Source organism: Phaeodactylum tricornutum, chromosome 9, assembly GCF_000150955.2.
Source record: "Phaeodactylum tricornutum CCAP 1055/1 chromosome 9, whole genome shotgun sequence".
Taxonomy (NCBI): domain Eukaryota; phylum Bacillariophyta; class Bacillariophyceae; order Surirellales; family Neidiaceae; genus Phaeodactylum; species Phaeodactylum tricornutum.
Window position 1 is genome coordinate 799935 of NC_011677.1, and position 18480 is coordinate 818414.

General features: G+C 54.9%; 8 protein-coding genes across 8 annotated transcripts; 4 read left to right on the plus strand and 4 right to left on the minus strand.

Annotated features, from left to right (window-relative positions):
* Positions 1-172: 172 nt before the first annotated feature.
* PHATRDRAFT_12762 (predicted protein) lies at positions 173-1018 on the minus strand (the record flags this gene model as incomplete). The annotated part of the gene is made up of 1 exon (XM_002180673.1): positions 173-1018. A coding segment is annotated over one exon (846 nt), but the record flags the coding sequence as incomplete, so codon positions are not given.
* A 1241-nt stretch (positions 1019-2259) lies between these two features.
* Positions 2260-3045, plus strand: Trx-f (thioredoxin f). The gene has a single exon (XM_002180481.1). The coding sequence runs from the start codon at positions 2380-2382 to the stop codon at positions 2902-2904; it is 525 nt and encodes a 174-aa protein (XP_002180517.1). The 5' UTR covers positions 2260-2379; the 3' UTR covers positions 2905-3045.
* Positions 3046-3593: 548 nt separating this feature from the next.
* PHATRDRAFT_46281 (predicted protein) lies at positions 3594-6830 on the plus strand. Its single transcript, XM_002180482.1, has one exon. It carries the CDS (start codon positions 3958-3960, stop codon positions 6784-6786), a length of 2829 nt encoding a protein of 942 aa, XP_002180518.1. The 5' UTR covers positions 3594-3957; the 3' UTR covers positions 6787-6830.
* A 103-nt stretch (positions 6831-6933) lies between these two features.
* Positions 6934-9285, minus strand: PHATRDRAFT_46282 (predicted protein; the record flags this gene model as incomplete). The annotated part of the gene is made up of 1 exon (XM_002180674.1): positions 6934-9285. The coding sequence occupies exon 1, from the start codon at positions 9091-9093 to the stop codon at positions 6934-6936; it is 2160 nt and encodes a 719-aa protein (XP_002180710.1). The 5' UTR covers positions 9094-9285.
* A 1264-nt stretch (positions 9286-10549) lies between these two features.
* PHATRDRAFT_36211 (predicted protein) lies at positions 10550-12586 on the plus strand (the record flags this gene model as incomplete). Its single annotated transcript, XM_002180483.1, has 1 exon — positions 10550-12586. One exon carries the CDS (start codon positions 10550-10552, stop codon positions 12584-12586), a length of 2037 nt encoding a protein of 678 aa, XP_002180519.1.
* Positions 12587-12829: 243 nt separating this feature from the next.
* PHATRDRAFT_12655 (predicted protein) lies at positions 12830-13612 on the minus strand (the record flags this gene model as incomplete). The annotated part of the gene is made up of 1 exon (XM_002180675.1): positions 12830-13612. A coding segment is annotated over one exon (783 nt), but the record flags the coding sequence as incomplete, so codon positions are not given.
* A 276-nt stretch (positions 13613-13888) lies between these two features.
* On the minus strand, positions 13889-14875 carry PHATRDRAFT_3843 (predicted protein; the record flags this gene model as incomplete). The annotated part of the gene is made up of 1 exon (XM_002180676.1): positions 13889-14875. A coding segment is annotated over one exon (987 nt), but the record flags the coding sequence as incomplete, so codon positions are not given.
* A 1194-nt stretch (positions 14876-16069) lies between these two features.
* PHATRDRAFT_46285 (predicted protein) lies at positions 16070-18404 on the plus strand (the record flags this gene model as incomplete). The annotated part of the gene is made up of 2 exons (XM_002180484.1): positions 16070-17848; positions 18069-18404. Exons 1-2 carry the CDS (start codon positions 16127-16129, stop codon positions 18402-18404), a joined length of 2058 nt encoding a protein of 685 aa, XP_002180520.1. The 5' UTR covers positions 16070-16126.
* Between the last annotated feature and the right edge of the window lie 76 nt (positions 18405-18480).

Genomic DNA, 18480 nt, shown 5'->3' on the forward strand with positions numbered 1-18480 from the left:
CAAAGTTGATACCGATTTCGACACACTTTTGGTGCGGCGGGTAATCGGAATGTTCGTCGTACTGCGCCTTTTTCATGTGCGTCGACAATTCTTGCTCCACTTCGTCGCCTTCCAAAACAAATTTGCCGTCGGCAAAGATGACCCGTCCACCCAGCGTGATCATGGTCGTGTCGATGTTTTCGTCATTTTTAAATTTTCCCATGAACGAGCCAATGGCGGCCGCGAGTCGTCCCGTATTGGGGTCGTTCCCGGACACGGCGCATTTGAAAAGCGGCGAATTGACCACGTGCCGTCCCAGTCGCCGGGCTTCGGCGTCCGTGCCGGGAAACTTGAGCACGTGCACCCGCAACACGTGTCCCGTGCCTTCGCCGTTGCGAACAATGTCCTGTGCCAGTCCCTGACAGACCACCCGGAGGGAGTCGCGGAATTCGGCTTCGTCCGTGTTGGAAACGACGTTGGACGCCACCAAGGCGACCGTGTCGCTCGTGGATTCGTCCCCATCGACGGAAATGGAATTGTAGGAACCGTTGACGGCTTCCGTTAACATGGTCTGTAGTGTGGCTTTGGGAATAATCGCATCCGTCATAATGTAGGACAGCATGGTGGCCATGTTGGGTTCAATCATTCCCGCACCTTTAGCGATGCCGACCACCCGAGCCCCGTTGCTCAAGGTTTGGGAGCGCACTTTGGGCCACCGATCGGTGGTACAAATGGCCTTGGCTGCCGCCAGGGCCGACTCCATCTGTAAGGCTTTCGCCGCCTTGGGAACCACGTCGGTTGCCAATTCCTGAGCCGGGAGTCGCCACCCAATCACCCCGGTACTGCTGGGCAATACGGACGACGCACCGTTGGGCAGATCGAGTTCCTGGGCGACCGCGTTACAGACGAGTTCGGCGTTACCGACGCCGTCCCCACCGGCACAGACGTTGGAGACCTTGTTGTTGATGACGAGGGCGTGTAGGGGACCGCCGTCGGCCAAACGCTGGCGACCAACCTGGATGGGGGCGCCGGGGAACTGTCGACACCCAAGTTGTGTGAGACAAAATACGAAACAGCGGGGATGACCGACCGAAAGGCACCGACTGTGGAGTATGGTTCCGGTGTGCCCTCGTCAGGGTGGTGTGTGTTTTGAAAACTTACCTTATTTTTGGTAAAGACAGCGGCCCAATTTTCGGTGGATCCTTCGGTCAGGTAAATGATAGTCGCCCGAATGGGCAATTTCCCCATGGACGGGGCTTCGGCGGACACGAAGGTTCCGTCGGCGGTACCAATAGCGAATCCTTTGGGCAAGGCACTAACTCGTTCCATATACGCCAGGTAATCTTCCAGACTATCAAAGTCGGGTAGAATGACGGGTGTATCCGTCTGGTCCGAAAGAGTGCTGGGGTCGGTCGTGCCGGGTTCGGACGCCCAAAGGCGGGGAGAAGGCCGGTTTGAGGCCGCGATCATGGACGTGGTGGTGCGCAGCAACGGCGCCGAATGGACCCAGGCAGAAGCCACTGTCGTCGAGACGAGACACAACAAGGCCTTCTTGGTAGACAGCATCCTGGCGACGGGGGTACGTCTTATTGGTGTGTATAGATGGATACGTCGAGGCAGTAGTGGCAATGGAACACCCCTCTGTTTGGGAATCAAGGTTCGGTGCCCGATGTAGTGGATGTTGAGTTACGAAAATTCCACGGATACGCTCACTTTTCTATGTGATTGTGTGCGAGTGTGAGTCTAGTAGCTAGGATCTGGTGACACCTTTCTCGTGTTTGGCGTCTTTCGGTTCTCTCGTTCGGACCTCTTCACGCTTCGGGAGAAACCAACGCGCAACAAGGCCAACTCGCTAGAGCTAGCTTGTACCGTTCCCGATCCGTTTTCCCGTGAGAAGTTCACGGTTCGATCGGATCCAAGATTGTTCGGACATGTGTGTGTGTGTGTGTGTATACACACACGGGACCCAAAGGATCTTCGGTGCCAAGATACCGTTCATTCCCCGGCAGAACGGCAAAAATGTGGCAAGATTCCGAATGCTCTTTCCTAATTTTTTTTCGTCTGTCCGTACAACGCTAGGTTGAACTTTTCCGTCCCAAACCTTGGTTTCGTTCCGGCGTTGGATGGGCAAACTCTCCTTCCCACGGTTCGACCCCGTGTGGATCGGCGGTTCACACGGCCCCGTATATATGATACGTGTCCGCAAATCAACACCGGTCGGGACAAACGCACCCACCCACCGTCACGCTCCCTCTCTCTCGTGTGCGTGTATGTGAGTATATTCATACGAAACCGCAACGGTATACATATCCATCCATACACAGTCACTGTCCATTTCCATTCTCCATCTCCCTACCCATCCATCCTTCACTGTCGTAGTCCACTTACCTATTCGATACAATGATGCAACAACAACAACAACAACAACACGCAGCACAACGACGAGCGGGGGTCGGAACTATCCTACTGTCGCTTTGGTTCGTCCCGGCGGCGACTGCCTTTGCACCCTCCACTCCTCTCGCGTTCCGAACGCAGACACCCGTCGTCACGACTATTGCCAAAGTAGCACGCACGCCTTTGACCTTGTCGGCGGTTGTGGACATTGGTTCGGAAAGTGCCTTTGACCAGACGATTGCCAGTGCGGGTGGGAGTCTCGTCGTGGTCGACTACAGCACCACCTGGTGCGGACCCTGCAAGGTCATTGCTCCCAAGTTTGAAGAACTTTCGGAAAAGTACGGCGACGCCGTCTTTCTCAAGGTCATTGGAGACGCCTCCCCCGACGCGTCCAAACTGATGAAACGGGAAGGCGTCCGCTCCGTACCCAGTTTTCACTACTTCAAAAATGGTGAGAAAGTGGACGTCGTCAACGGTGCCAATGCGGAAGCCATCGAAGCGGCTATTGCCAAACACGGTGCGGAGCGTTAGGATCGGGTGCGACGATGCATGCACGAAACCAATCTACCAAATCACGCACGCACACACACACAAAAAGTAGGAACGTTGCGTAGGATACGGATGCTACGCAATCCACGTAAAAACAGTTCTTAAAGACAATCACGTACACGTACACCACAGTCCCTGTGTTGTGCCGTCTAGCGTAGTGGAGGGATTGTATATGTATATATATATATAGTGGTGAGTTGCTCGAGTTTTTCAAGTCGATCCGTCCCCTCGAGAGTCTCGTCGTATGTGTTAGCAAGATAGTCTCAGAGGTAGGACGGAAAGAGAGGGTCTACCCATAGTCGACGTACGTAGTCTGAAGGAACGATGAATCAGTAGATAGCGACAAGCAGGAGGTCTAATGGCAGGCCCGCTGACGGAAGCTACCCAACAGTGAGCTAGGTAGCCTGGTAGGTAGCTACCACGTTCCTGGGAGGAACTACTTGCCCTTGCGAATGCACCACACCGCAGCAACGTAGGACAGGCACATGTGGAACGAACATCTCATTGAGAAACCCGGAAACTACTGAACGTCCTGGTTCGGTTCACTATGAGCACCCGGAAGAGCGTTCCCATTGACACGTGGGGTTGTCTCGGGTCGATAGGTCCTGAGCTTCCCTCACGATGGGGAAGCAACCGAGTGCGCCGATCTCGCGAGAGATGCGAACGGAGGGAGAGGGAAAGATTGGCGGGTGCCATCCTCCGGTAAGGTCCAGTCCAGTCCAGTCCCTATCCCAACTCGAGTCGGTTCAGAAGTTGGAATGCGACCCTAGAGTCTTCTTGGTTGGAGCAAGAGTGTGCGGTCTCATCGATAGCAGCACCATTGGACGATTGTTGCGAAGTTGGAGTTGATTCGCCAGCCCCTCCCTTCCGTGCCATCGTTGGATCGGATTAGCTTCGGACAGTCTTACAGTCGGACTACATTACACATCACTAAACTACACCATCCGTACCGCACGCCCGGTTGAGCTACCCGAGTCAGCAACTTTGTGAATTTGCGCGACGCATACCAAGAAAGACCGTCACTAGCTGCGTTTCATGGCAATGGTAATCATGTCTTCGCTGTACCGGAACCTTTCCGTTCTGTTGCCGTTGCTGCTACTATTGGCTCGGTCGACGCAAGCCTTTCCCCAACTCTCCGTCACCGGCGGGGCGCTACGCTTGCCGACGGCCCGTGAACAGGCATTCGCTTTGCGATCAACTACGGGAGCTGGTATCCGTTCTCTGCAGCAACAACAGCAACGACCAAACCTACCCTTGTACGCACAGCTTCCCGAAGCCGTCGGCGAAGATGAAGACGACAATCGTCATGCCGAACCCCAATCCCCCGGGCTTTGGCAGCGATGCCGTCCGTGGCTCCCTTTCCTGCGCCACCACCCACACGCGTCACGGATCCCGTCCACACGCCACCGTTTTACACTCCGTCGCGTCACGACAGCAGCCGCCGCCGCCTTGGTAGGGACTACGCTAGGCAGCGCTCTGTGTGTTCCACAAGCCGCCCACGCCTCGGCTCCCGTCATGGCCTTGCCCAAGGCCGAAGGCCGCGATCCGGCGTCGGAAGCCTTGTTGGAAGCCGAACGCCGGCAAATCAAAGTCACGCAACAAGAATTGCAGGACATGGCGGCCACGGCACGGAAAATTGAAGCCACGCAGGGAGAAGCCGCCCGCGTGCGCTACGAGCATGAATACCAGGAGGCCCGTGAAGCCAAGGCGGCCCGGAAAAAAGCCGACCTGGAGGCCTTGCGACGGGAATTGTTGGATCAAGGTATTGACCCCTTTACCGATATTGAAGGGAAGCGACAGGTCATTGCTTTCGAGAAGGGGGTCGATTTGGGGAAAATCCCCGGGACGCCGTTTCATCTCGAAAAAGAATTCGAGCGCTCCAGTCGGCCGCAGCGATCGTTCGGCTACAAAAAGGTGGAGAATCGCAAAATCATTGCCTGCATGGTGCAGGATTTGAAGAATCGCGGCCTCGATCCGCTCGAGTATTTTCGGACACACGGAGACAAGGCGGCCGATATTTTGGACCTACCCGCCCCGCAAGCCGCCTCACTCGCCCAGCAGTACCAGGCCAATCTGGAAGCCTACGGGCAGATTCGCGTCCCGCAAGAAGGAGAAGTCAGTGCCAAGGAGCGGCTCGCACAAGCAGCCGCCAACGATCCGTCTTTTCAAGAACAGGCCAAGGCCCAAGCCAAGGCTTTGAAAGCGCAGGCAAAACAAGCCAAGGCCGATATCAAGGCCAAAGCGCAGGAAGCGAAACGGGTCGCAAAGGAAGAAGCCCAACGCATAAAAGCGGAAATGAAAGCAGCCAAACAGGCAGAAAAAGATCGCGCCAAGGCAGTGGCGGCCGGGGCCGCCACTGCCGTAGCGGGGGCTTCGACCGCGGTCGGCTCGGCAGTAGACCAAGGGGCCGAAATGGTGCAAGAACAAGTTGCTGGAGCCGTGGAAACGTTATCGCCTGGTATTGACGGACGCAGTGGTGCAGGGCCGGACAGCGGAGAAGATTGGACGTTGCCACAGGAAGTCATGGATGGTGCGCCAGTACCTACCGCCTCTTCTACCTCCTTGAAAGGAAAGATTCAAGCCATGCCCATTGTTCCCGTATCAGCCTTTGTCGTGGCGGCCGGTGGTGGGGTCGCTTTCAAGGTGTACCGGGATAAGCAGACGAAGGAGGAAGAGGAACGCCAACGGCAATTCAAATTGCTCATGGGAGATGACGATGACATTCGCCGTCCGTCCAAAATGACCCCAACAAGTGCACCTGCCTTGGAAGAAATCGAATCCAACGTACCCGACATGAAGCAGACGGAGAAACCAAAAGCAAAGGAAGAGCCGCCCCGAAAGGAAAATGCTGCAACAAAAAAGGAAGAAACCCCTGTAGCGCCGAAAAAAACGAAGCGCATCGGATTGACCAAAGTTTTTTCCAAGAAGAAGAACGCCCGCGAAACTGATTTGAAGGCTCTGTTGGCGGATGATGCGACGGCACCCAATTTGGCCGAACTCTTGGCCAAAACCCTGACCTTTGGAGCTCCGGGACGGTTTCCGAAAGTCGTTGGGCTACCCGGAGGCATGCCCATGGAAACTTTCGACTTGGAATTGGCCAAAGAAAAGCTAATTGCGGCCCAAACGGATTCAGGTTTGTCTCTGAAAGAATCGGCCGAAGTCTTCGCCAACGTTGTAAACTGCATGCTCATTGATATTGTAGATTTGGCATCGACTTCGTTGAAAGAAAAGGACGACAAGCTGACGGTTGACGCAATTAATATAGTCGTGGACTTTATGAACCATGCTGCTTCCTTGTACGATTCCGTTGCCGAAGGTGTCGTCATTACACCGGTAACGTATGGCGGGAGCCTCAGCAAGTCGAAGCTAGAGCAAATGTACACGGCTTACGCAGTTTCGGGTATGACTAATATGGCCAACCTCAGCGACGACTTTGAAAACCGAGTAGCCCTCTTGCAGGATGTCTTTCAAATTAACGAAAAGAAGGCTGAAGGACTAATGATGAAGGCGGTACAAAAGAACATGATGAACATGCTCAAGGACGGTGAGGGTATGGAAGGAATGGAGGATATGCTCAAGGAAATGGGTGGTATGGAAGGAATGGGTGACATGGCATCCATGATGGGACCAGATGGCGAAGGTCCGAATCCGGAACAGCTCAAGGAAATGCTATTGTCGCTCAAGCAGCTGAAGGACTCGGGGTCTATCCCCCCTGACGAGCTAGATGCTGTGAAGTCTCAATTCAAGGAAGCTTTTGGTTCCGGCATTGACGAAGTTATGAAAGATGCGGATGCGCAGGGTGGGGAACTCACTAGTGATGACAAAGAGCTTCTTGACCTAATGAAATCAATTCTGGACGGCTGAAATGGTCGACCGCCAAATTCACCCACAAGTTAAACTTAGACTTTAATGTATCCCTTGGTTGCCTTTTCCGTGTGGTATCGTCTTTAGAATAGCAACTAGAGCTCTGATACGACAGGAACAAATTCTTCCAAAGAAAAACCCGGTGCATTACCTCCTTTTCCCGAAAAGTGTCCGGTCCAGGCCAAAGCTCTTTTTGGAAAACGCTTGCCATTCTCTAAAGAAACTCCGATGCGCAGCGTTTAAAGTGCTAGAGGATGATTCGCCGGAAGCGTCGTTCTTTGGCCGATCAGATGCAGCTTCTGTCGAAGCCTGGCTGTCTCGCGGAGGAGAAATGCCATCTTGAACAACTTCTAGTGGATGACCAAACTCTCTGGATACAACCGACGGGATTCTCGGTTCCAATGGGCTTCCCGTACCATCAGACACTACTCCAGAGTCCTGTGTTTGTCTGCTATCTGAGTTTTCCATAGAATCTCCTTCTACTACCGAATCGGACTGTCCAACATTTGTATTCAACTCGCTTTGAGCCTGCTCAATCGTTGCCTCGAGTTCATCCATAATACCAGCAGGAAGCCTAACACCACTCGGTGTGCCGGAGATTGGGATTTGTGTAGGTTCAGTTTCTGAAGTAGACAGATCCAAGTCGTCGTGCGCCTCTGGATATGGAAGGGCATTGTCGGGGGCATCGCTATTGCTACTTTGTACATTTCCTGCGACATTCTCACCCCCGTTCTCTTTCCGAACATCATCCAATTTGACCCCCTTCTTTCGATAGGCCAATACATCACGTGGCGGTTCCTTTTCATTTTTGGAGTTCATCGCGAGTTCCATGATTTCTTTTTTCCTGGTATACGGCACCGCATCTTGTAGATGGTCATCCATGTCTGATTTGGGGTACGGAACAACGTCCAGCGGCTGATCGCCTTGATTGGCCAAGTCCTGTGACATGGTCGCATTTTGATCGGCACGTAGCTGATCTTCCACAGGCTCCAAAAACTCATCCTGTAGAGCTACATCCCGGTCTCCTTCCTTCTTATGGCGGAGTGATGGACGTTCTTCGCCTTCGTCCAAATCGGCATCAGTGTCGTTACTTCCGTCGTCAACGACCTCGTCAAGAGAGCGTCCCGATAGATTCGCGTCGGTCACGTTATTTTGGGATGTAGAGTACAAACGTGGTTGGTCCAATTGACCTATTTCTGTGGCCTCCTTTGCAGAATCGAGCGTTGGTTCGGCCACGTCCGCGTCCGTATAGAATTCGTCCACCAGCGTCAAATCGCGGTCGCCTTCTTTTTTATGGCCCGTGGACGGTTGCTCCATTACGGTTTCTGCATCCTCTTCGGAGTTCTCCACCTCTGAAGACTCTGTGTTTCGACTAGATGGATTCCCAGTCTCAGTGTCGGCAAGCGTCGTGTTTCCGTGCTCTACCATGGGTGTCGAGGCCTCGGTAGAGTTCGTCTCCGGCGTACCGGTGGCGGATGATGCTGTATAGAGCTTGGGTTGGTCAGTTCCGAGGCTCGCCGCATCCGTCTCCGAGGTATCGGTTTCGGGAACGCCTTTTGTTTCATTCTCCACCAGGGGTGACTCCGTTTGTTTCCCGCGACTCTCAGTGTATTCTTCATCCTCACGGTCGCCCGGTGTATCCCCTTCCCGCAACGCCCGCAACACTTTGCCAGAAAAGGTTTCCGTCAGCGGCTCTACTTTGTCCACCGCGACGGGAAGCTCTTTCCCAAATTCCAGTGAAATTAAAGGGGACACTATGGGCGCGGTCTTGGTAGAATTCCGAATGGACGTGTTCGGTCCATCTCGAACTTCCGGACTGGATTCCCGAACCAGCGGTTCCGGAACGGGTTCCGTGGCAACTGCGTCGACTGCTGCCACGATGGTGTCCTCCGGCACGTCGGCAGTTGCCTTCTTGGTATCTCCTGTGGCGGACTCGTCGTTCTCGTTGCGTGGCGCGGCGGCAGGCGTCGTCGTCGTCGCGAGGATCTGTTGCACAACCGCCTTGCCCAGACGAGCGTTCAGAAAGGTCGCCATATACCGAATTTGTTCGGAAGGACCACCATTTTGGTCGGGCTCGTCGTCCGGCAAGACGTCGGTGTCGTCGCGGTCGCGTTGGAACGGACGGGCCGTATCCGCACGGAATCGTACGGACGCCACGTCGCCGTGTGTACGATGATCAACACCACGGCGGACCCACGACGACGACGATGGTGGTGGTTGTATCCAACCAACGGTAGCGTCGAGCGGCCCAAGGTACGCCGCCACAATGAGTCCGAACGTCAGTGATGGCGTCGCGAGGATTCCCATCCCACGAGGTGGAGGATTGGTGTGTGTGGAAGAAGATCTGTGCACGCGGTAGCAAACTCCGTCGTCCGGGTTTGTGGCGAAGGTCGATCGATCGTTGGATCGTTGGCTAAATGCGAGTTTACGGTAAGGGATTGTGCTCGAATTGTTATTTGGGGAACAGTCTGTGGCGCTTGGTGCTTTTGGGTAACAACGATACAGACAAGAGAGATTGGTTACAAGTATTGGGATTCTCGTCCCGGCCCCCCCCCCCCCCATGTTGGAGGCAATCGAAACGAAGGGGGAACGTGACGACCATCCGCACCACTACGACACAAACGATTGACATCCTTTTGATTCTATTCCTATACCGGACATGTCGGATAAATATGTACAGTATGTCCACGACAGGAGGGTCTCACGTTTCGCGTACGTCAGCAATCAACTGCCGTAGACGACCCGACTCGCTCACTATCAATACGCTACTCTAACTAGCAGAGTAGCTATCCGTAACACCGGGTGTGCGCCTTCCATTCCGTCTGTGATTGGTTCGTCCGAAACAGTCTCCATATCATCGTGACGTGTGTCAGGAGGCTCTTCACGGTAGGCCAGGCCTCACTCGCGTAGGCCAGGCCAAGGCCCGACGTTCATGATTGGTCCCCAAGACCGTGCTACCTATAGAGACAAGAACCAGCGCACCCGCCCAGAAGGCCGTCGATGTCGACATTCTTTTTCCCAAAGCAATACTATTGCTAGTACATAGGTTTCGGTTACCCTCGAGAACAAGGCTCCTTTGCCCTTCGAGACCTCGATCAACAGTCAAGGTGGTGTGTATTTACGTCAATAGACATATCTACGTCTCGAAGTCGTTCATTTTTCTCCCTGCTGGCGATTGTACCGAAACGAGTTCCTGCTGTTTACCCGCACGTACGACTTGGAATATTCCGGGAAGCGAGAGGGGGGGACGCTTGCCGTGTTCGGAATTCTTTGTGGGTACAACCCAAGAAAGAGTCGTCAGCCAACCACCGTTCCGCATCCTTCGCTACGGAGTGCGACACGTGAAACGCTTTGGTCACTGTGCGACGGTATCCCCGTACCATTGTGAACAATGGTAACGTCCAGAGTTACCGGTTTCGGAATGCTCATGCTGGTGTTGTGGCGAACCGTGGGGATCGCACACGCGTTCCTATCGACGAGTCCATCAATTCCTGTACACCGTAAGAATACTATGGAGAGTCCTTTCACTTATGCTCACCTGCACGTTCCGTCTGCGTCTCGCATCACGGGTGACAACTTTCGTCCGCAGACAATCCACGCTACCGCACTGCAGCTGCTACCCTCCACGATGGTGTTGCCGTTGACTACGAGTTCGATCTCCCGCCCCACACGAACCGTTCCAACGATTGAAGGCAGTCCAATTCTGCAAGTCACGGCGTTGCGGGACCCATCCCACGATACCCCACGGCGGTGGCGAACGAGAATGGCGGCTTGGTTCCGTCCCCTCCGTACCGTCCTCCGTGCTCCGCGCCGTCGTAAACTCGGTACGATTCTGTTGACCGGACTCTGGTTCTGGGCGCGGGGGTGCACGGGTCCACCTCCCGCCGTTGCCGCGGCTGCCCATTCAATGCCATCCTCCCGTGTCGCTCCGTCCCGGCAGACCCGCACCCGTCACGGTTCTACCGCCGCCAACCCGTCGCGCAAGGCCGGGACGGCCCCCGGCGCCGCCCCCCGCCATACCGTCGCCTCCCGTCGAGGCACCCGGTGGCTAGTGGCCACCGGTACGGGCACCGTTCTCGCCGCCACGGGATACGCCGTCACGGAACGTCGTCACCGCGCCAAAGAACAATTCCGTCAGGATCATCCGGATCAGCCCGAATTGTACGATCAACGGGAAGAAATTGTGGGCGACGAACTCGTCTACACCAAAGTCACCACGCGGTCGCAGCAAGACGAAGAAAAGGCGTTGGTCACTACGCGCAAACTCGTCCGCGAGCAGGCGCGGAAAATGGTCCAAAATGTTCTGCACGAACAGGAACAGCGTGAAAAGAAAGGCACGGCCAACCGGGGCGGGAACGTGCCGCGGGCCTGGCAGGAAGAAACCGAACGCCGACGCACCCGGCCAGCGGACGACTTGCCGCCCGCCTTGCGGGACACGGGCGCAACCAAGAGCAACAGCGATACGCCCCTGGCTTGGCGCCAGCGAGTGGAACAGATTCTCAAGCCGCCGTCGCCACCGAAGCCTGTTGTGCCGCAACTGGACAATATTACTCCGTTTGTTGGCCGTGCGCCGCCGCCGTCGAGGACCGGGATCAATGGTGATTATGACGCGTCGGGTATGATGATGAGTGAAATCGATTACGGCGACATCGAGCCACCACCAGCAGTGTCCAACAGTGACGCACCCCAGGCCTGGAAACAAAAGGGACGACAGACGATCGACGACATCATCGACGAAGAAGACACCAATAGCGATGCTCCGCAGGCGTGGACCGAGTCAACAGGTGCAACTTCTACAGACAACACGAATCGTGATGCTCCGAGCGCTTGGTCGAATGCACCTCCTCGCCCAAGCGTGGACAACGCGCTTTCGAAGCGTGAGAATTTACCACCGCGTCGATCCATTGAAGAAGTCCTGGGTGTTGACGATAGTCTCCCCGACCCAGCTGCTTCCATGATTCCCACCGGCAACCAACCCAATTTGGAAGGGATTTTAAGTTCGGACAAGTCGGACAGCGACGCCCCGCTTATGTGGAGGGAGGGGGGCGTCGCCGGCAATACCAACGAAGCTTTGCCACCGGCTGATGGAGATACACCGTTGCTATGGCGGGAAGAGGCCCAGCGCCAACGTAGGGAAGGAAGACCGCAACGCTATCCCTGGGAAGGTCCTCCGCCGCCGGAAAATGCCAAATCCGTGGTAACGGACGGTTTAGCGTACCCCGAACCAGATGCGCAACCGTCCAGGGATCCAGACCCGATTGCAGAAGAATCAGAGGCGGAAAATGAATTGGCTGCATTTGAAGAGGAGCCAGTCGTCATGGAGGAACTGTCCGTCACGGATGAATCGGCTTTTGCCGAGGCACCCCCTCTTCTCGAGTATGAACCGCCCAGGGTCACTATGGATGATTTAGAGACGGAAATTCACGTCGCCGAGTCCAAGCGAGAGGAAACTTCGTCCGAACTAGTCTCGCAAGTCGAAACCGCAGCCCCTAAGGAAGCTGAAGTTCCGGAATTGGAATCAGTAACAAAAGTGGAAGATCTACTTGAAGACCAAGGGGCCACCGCCGACGTAGTGGATTTCGTCGACCCCGACAACAAAACAAATCGGAGCGATCCGGCGAAATCGGACAGGAAGAAACAAAAAATGAATCAACCGAAAACGAAAGAAGAGGAAGAAGAACTGCAAAGAAAGTACGCCGCTGCACCAACTTTGGAAGACAAGGCCTTCCAGATCCTCAAGGATCTGGGCATGCTGGAAGACATTAGCGAAGAGAATGAAAGCGAGGACAAGAGCACATAAGCATTAAGTCCGTTTAATTCTTTGGTACTCATTACATTATACGTGCAACGCACTGCAGCGCTCCAAGTACAACCATGACTATTCTCTTGGGCTCTCTAAAAATAAATCCATTTTCACACATTCTTGTAAACTTTTAATTATGGCAGTGCAACAGCAAAAGCAAACACACTTGGCCACTGCTGCTTCAGTCTGCAGACTCTTCTTCGTGTTCAGTGCCTGAGTGACCCGCACCACGTGCTTGGCTTAGACACTCGCTTTTCCACCTTGTAGAAGCGGTCCCATCGTTTGCTTGAGAACGTTGGCATCCAATTGCCACAGATTAGTGGTTTGTAGACTCATAACGGTTGCGTTGTAGATACCGTTACCCGAGAAAATTTCGTCGCCAAACCAGGCGCCACCTTTAAGAGTCGCGCGTTTCGACACCGAATCACTGTAGCACTGCCCGGACGAAATCACGAACATCTTTTCACCCTGTGCGCCCTGCTGAGCAATAGTCTCGCCCCGACCAAAGGTAACTTCATCCATTATAGCGGCCAATTTGTTGATCCCATCCGAGTCGAGATACTGAAAATACGGAATTTCGCTCAATGCCTTCTTGAGACCCTTGCGGTGATCTTGGGCCTGTACCAGGACTTGACGAAAGGCCGATCGGTGCAGAGCCCAGAGGTGCCCGTCCGTCTTCGCGACGATAGAAGCGGAACGCGGCGCCGAGTACATGAGCGCAAGTTCACCAAAACTGGGATGTGCGTGGCGGGCCCGGGATCCTTCGTATACGTGGACAATGTGACCACCCTGTCCCGATTCGTCCTGGTCACCGTCGGGGACAATGCGGACTTCAAATTGGCCTTCGTCGATGATATAAAAGCGATCCCCGACCGTGTTCTGCCGAATTACCCAGGTACCCTGCTTGACCGGCACCGATTCCATACAGGCAAATATCATTTCGCGTTGTTCTTCCGTGACGTTGCGGAACATGACCGAAGCCTTGATCGCTTCGGCGATGCCTTCCTTTTCCTCCGCCGTCTTTTCCGTTGCGTGTTCCTTCCAATCGAATGGTTCGTCGGGCAAGACGGAATGTTCCGAACCCCGTTTGAGCGCTTCAATCGCCTTTGATTTTTCCTTGGTTGCGTGTTTCCGCACGGGCCGCAGTCCTTCCATCGTGGTAATGGCACCGTCGACTGCATCGTCGCTGGAGGGGAGCGTGAGACGCTTGGCCCCGCTGTTGGCCAGTGTGGACGCGTTGTTGGTGCGTGCGCCACCGGACAGTGCTTGCTCGGGATCGACCTTGACCTGATCCACAAACATGCAAATAATGGTGATATCATCCGTGCGCAATTCGTATTGCAACCACAGTTCGTACGCTTCCGCCACGACGGCACGACAGGCCTCGAGTGGATCATTAAACTTGGCACAAATATCAATGACGGACTGGTTGGTCAAGAATTCGAACACCCCGTCACTGGCGAGCACAATAATCTTATCGTCCGGGGTCATTTCCCGCGTGAGCAGCTCCGGTTCGGCATAGACACCCAAGTCTTCCGCCATGGCGTCTCCGATGGACCGGGTAAAGGCCGTCCCGGGAAAGTCCCCATCGGGACTCCACACCCGGGGCGGGTCGCCCCCTTCGTCCAGCTCTTCCCCCAGGACGAAATCGTCGTCTTCGCCATTTTCGGAAATATCTTGAATCGGTTCAAGTCCTTCCAACTGATCCAAACTGAGAACACGGGCTCCGGTGGCGCGAATCCGCGAGCGTTCATCCTTGCGGTAGGGTGTTTGATCCCGACTCAAGGGCACGGCTTTCAAGTTGTTGCGTGACGTCGTAGCCGGGGCGGCGGATTCCGGCAAGTTCCCGGTGACGGCTTGTCCCAGAACGGCGCGACTGTCTCCAACGTTGGCAATGGTCATACGGTTGCGCCGTCCGTGGAAGTAGACACTAATGGCGGTTGTCCCACTGAGTGAATCGTCTACCTTGGGATTCTTACGTAGCGTGCGGTTGGTTTCCACGTGTGCCTTGGTGATGCAGTGGTGCACTTCTTCCTTGGTGAGTTCGGCGGCGGTTTGCGACTTGCGTGCGTTGACGAATCCATGCACATGCTTGTGCAGGTTGTGTTTGGCAAAAATGGCGCAGCCGTCGCCATCCTTGCCGTGTCCGTCAAAGATTCCGAGAAAGGCGTCGCCTTGGTTGTTGGACAAGGGTATCTGTACGTCGTAGGCGTCCTGATTGGCCTTGAAGGGATCGTCGGGGTAAAAGCCACGTTGGGACAAGTACGCGTAGCGGATGGTAGCGTTATCAATATTTACCGTGCGTGTGGCTTCAATGGCGTCAATGCGATCGCGCGCGCGGTTGAAGGGCTTGGCCGTACTGGGCATGCCGTGCGACGGTCCGTTCGGTGGACCCGTCTTGGGGTGGTTGGATTTGGGAGCCGCCGCCGCCGTGCCGGGTTGCGGCTTGTTGGTGTGGTTGGGTTTGGCGGGTCCGTGGGACACGGCGCCATTCTTGGGCTGATGGTCACTGCCGTTGGCCAGGAGGCCTTTTCCATCCTCCCGGCGGTGACTGGTTTCCGGAGTGGATGCTCCACAACCCATGGGGAAAGTGTGTATGTGTGTGTTGCAGTGACCGTACAAAGGGGGTATTGATGAGGGGATGAAACGTCGATTGGCACGAAGTTTGGTATCGAAAGAGACGCTGTTTGTTAGTCACGGAACAACAAAGACCCGACCGATGGTGTCAAACACAACGAACAATCCCAAACTTTGTCCGATTGTGAAACGGGGACAACTCGACTGGTGTGAATTGGAACGCCACGATGGATGATATGCGAAAGTAAACTTGGTTGCTGGCTGGTTGGACTGCCTTGTGAAACCAGACACGGGAGGGAGTGGGGAGTATGGACTGTTGGATTGAGTTTGGTTTGGCTTGATGGGGAAAGAGGTGTGTTCGATCCGAGCCGAAAACGGAGGGGAGGCGTTCCGTCCCTCGCGGTTCTCGTTGACGGTTCGTTTCCAAAACACACACAAGAAAGTCACGTTTCGTAACTATCGTTTCCCATTCCGTTCCAGCAACGACACCGAGGCCAGCGACTTCCTATGTACGTAGTATTCGTCGCACTGGAACGGTACGGAGCGACATAGTCAACGATGGATGTCCGAATGTCGGTCATTTCGTATCTTCGGGGGTCTTTTAGGTCTTTTCTTCGATGACTCTGGGAATATAGAATACGGCATTTTACCCAATCGTATACGGATGACACTTGTCAGGGAACACCCGGAAAAGATAGACGGACAGACAGACCGATACACTGACAGACGGAAAGATAGAGGTAACAACGATGTGTACGTGTCGACGGAGCGGACCCGACTGCCGCGAGCTGGGGATGGGTTTGGCCGACGGTACGTTACGTTGCGGTACGGTACGCGCCTACCAGTAACCGTCAGTCAGACACGGGGATGTTTGTCACCTGTACATAACACTCGAGCGCAACCGATCCTTTTTTCTTGCCTCGGTTCCAGCCAGATCCGTCCTTTTCGCACTACGTGAACATGTCCAGTTCCATCTTGTACAAATTCCGTTCGGGTACTACCTTCGAAGCCTTGCCGCTGCCGGGCTCGGCAGCCCGCGTCTTGGACGTCAAAAAGGCGATTGTCCGGCAAAAGAAACTCGATCAGGGTGGGGCCTTGGAGTTTGATCTCAGTCTCAAGGACGCCACGACGCAGCAAGAATACCTCGACGAAAGCGAGATTCTACCCAGAGGAACCCGACTCATTGTCCAGCGTCTGCCTGCCGCCAAAGGACAAGGATTCTTGGCACGCATGGCCCGGAATCCCTACGGCACGTACGACCCTCGCACCGCCAACCAGACGGCAACGTCATCCACAACGCCCTACGGGGCTCCATCCTCCACTACCGCCACGTCGGCGGTACCCGCAAACTTTTACACAATTGACGGTCGCACCCAGGATCAAGACGACGAAGAATTCGTGCGTCCCGACGCGGCCGAACAAGAACTTGCCGCCTTACGAGCGGCTACGGACGCGGCCCGGGGGACTGCTGGGCCCTCTTTGGGTGTGGCGAGGACCAGTGGCGGACCCGCGGGACGGGGACCGCCGCCACCGGCACCAACCCGCGTCCCCCGTCCCAACTGGAACGCCCGACCCAACGCAGATCCCGAATTGCGTGAACAAGAAAAACTCGGACAACCCAAAAAACGAGCCACCGGAATCCCTCGGACCTTTCAAGCCGTACAGCAACAGGAAGAAGGATTGGGATTGCAGACCAACGCAATTGGCTTTGAGGAACTCAAAAATAGAGGTGGGGGGTTGTCGGAACTTTCTTCGCAAAATAATCTCGATTACGTGCTCAAGGTCACTGCCACGTCGATTCCGGATTATCTACAGTGCGCAATTTGTGGAGGCGTGGTACGCGACGCCATGATTCTACCCTGGGATACGGAGGGTCGGACGACGTGTGAAACGTGTATTCGGGACGCCTTGACCCAGAACGGCTTTCGGGATCCTTTGACCGGAATGGAAGGCGTCAGCCCGGACGATTTGATACCCAACTACGCCTTGCGCAAAGCCGCCGATCAGTTCGTCAAATCCGTCATGGAAAAAATGGACGAAATCAATAAACAGCAAGTAGAAGATGACCAACCCGAGGTCGCGACTGACGAAACGATTGGTGGGGCCGTGTTGGAAGGGGAGAGCGACGAAAAAGGCGTCCTGGTGTCGAAGAAGACGACGCTGACGAAAAAGACGGTAGAGGACGATCCTTTTGGCGGCGACGACGACTTTGGAGGAGACGTTTTTGCCGTGGAGCCTGCGGAAAATGTCGTCAAGGAAGAGGCACCCAAGGAACCCGTGAAGGAAGAGCCGACCGAGACGGAAGTAGCCACAAAGCCAGTAAAACGTGAGGTAGAACCAAAGGCCGAAGAAGAGAGAGAAAATTTGACGGTAGCTACTGTTCAACCTCCAAACGTGAAAGTAGAGACGCAAGAATCGCCCAACGAGAAACCTACGGATCATTCAATCTCGCATACTACCTCTCCAGCATTGGAAAAGAGTCCATCGGATCGGCGTGAAAGCTGTCGACGTCGTGGACCACCGGTAGGGTACGCAATGGGACCTGCTGGACAGTCTGCTACAGCAACTCAAGCTCGGATAGACCCTCGAGACGCATCGCCACGTGCTAGTCGCGGACGTAGTGGTAGGCATTCGGGCGATAATCTGGAAGACGGATCCCGCAGCGTCCCTCCCCAAGATGATGTAAGTTTGATGCCATTGTGTTGTTATGACTGTAGTAACCGTTGTTGTTACTGGAAGGATAGCTGGGTGGGGATGAGCTGCGTTTCGTTCTACTAGGGCGACGGCCAAGTGTAAGACCGCGGCTCACAGTGACACTTTTCGTACGCACGAACAATTGTTCCAAAACTAGTTGCTGGCTGCAGTAAAAGTAAATGTGCTAGGTACATTGTTTCAAAACTAGCCCAACCTTTTGATGCATGTGCTAACCCCGGGAATCCCCTCCATTCTTTATTGCAGCGCTACTCCGAAGATGGGAGCGATGGACGAGGCTCCAAACGCGGTCGTTCTGCTTCGTTCGATCGTAACGAATACCAAGAACACAACCGGTATGGACGTGATGATTATAATATTCGAGCTCGCGGGCGGGGTCGCGCCCCGGGACGGTATCAAGGGAATGGAAGCTATCGCGGCGGGCGAGGTGGGTGGGAAGATCGCGGGCGCGGTGGCTACCGTGGTGGAGGCGGTCGCGGAGGAGGAGGCCGCGGTAGAGGTGGACGATACTAGATATACTAGTTGACACGGTCGAGTGACTTGAAATTGTGTGCACGCTATGAATATAGCGACCTAACAGTATGTCCATCTGAAAGGCAACG

Coding starts and splice junctions, on each gene's coding strand:
- PHATRDRAFT_46281 (XM_002180482.1), top strand. CDS start 3,958: ATGGCAATGGTAATCATGTCTTCGCTGTACCGGAACCTTTCCGTTCTG.
- Trx-f (XM_002180481.1), top strand. CDS start 2,380: ATGATGCAACAACAACAACAACAACAACACGCAGCACAACGACGAGCG.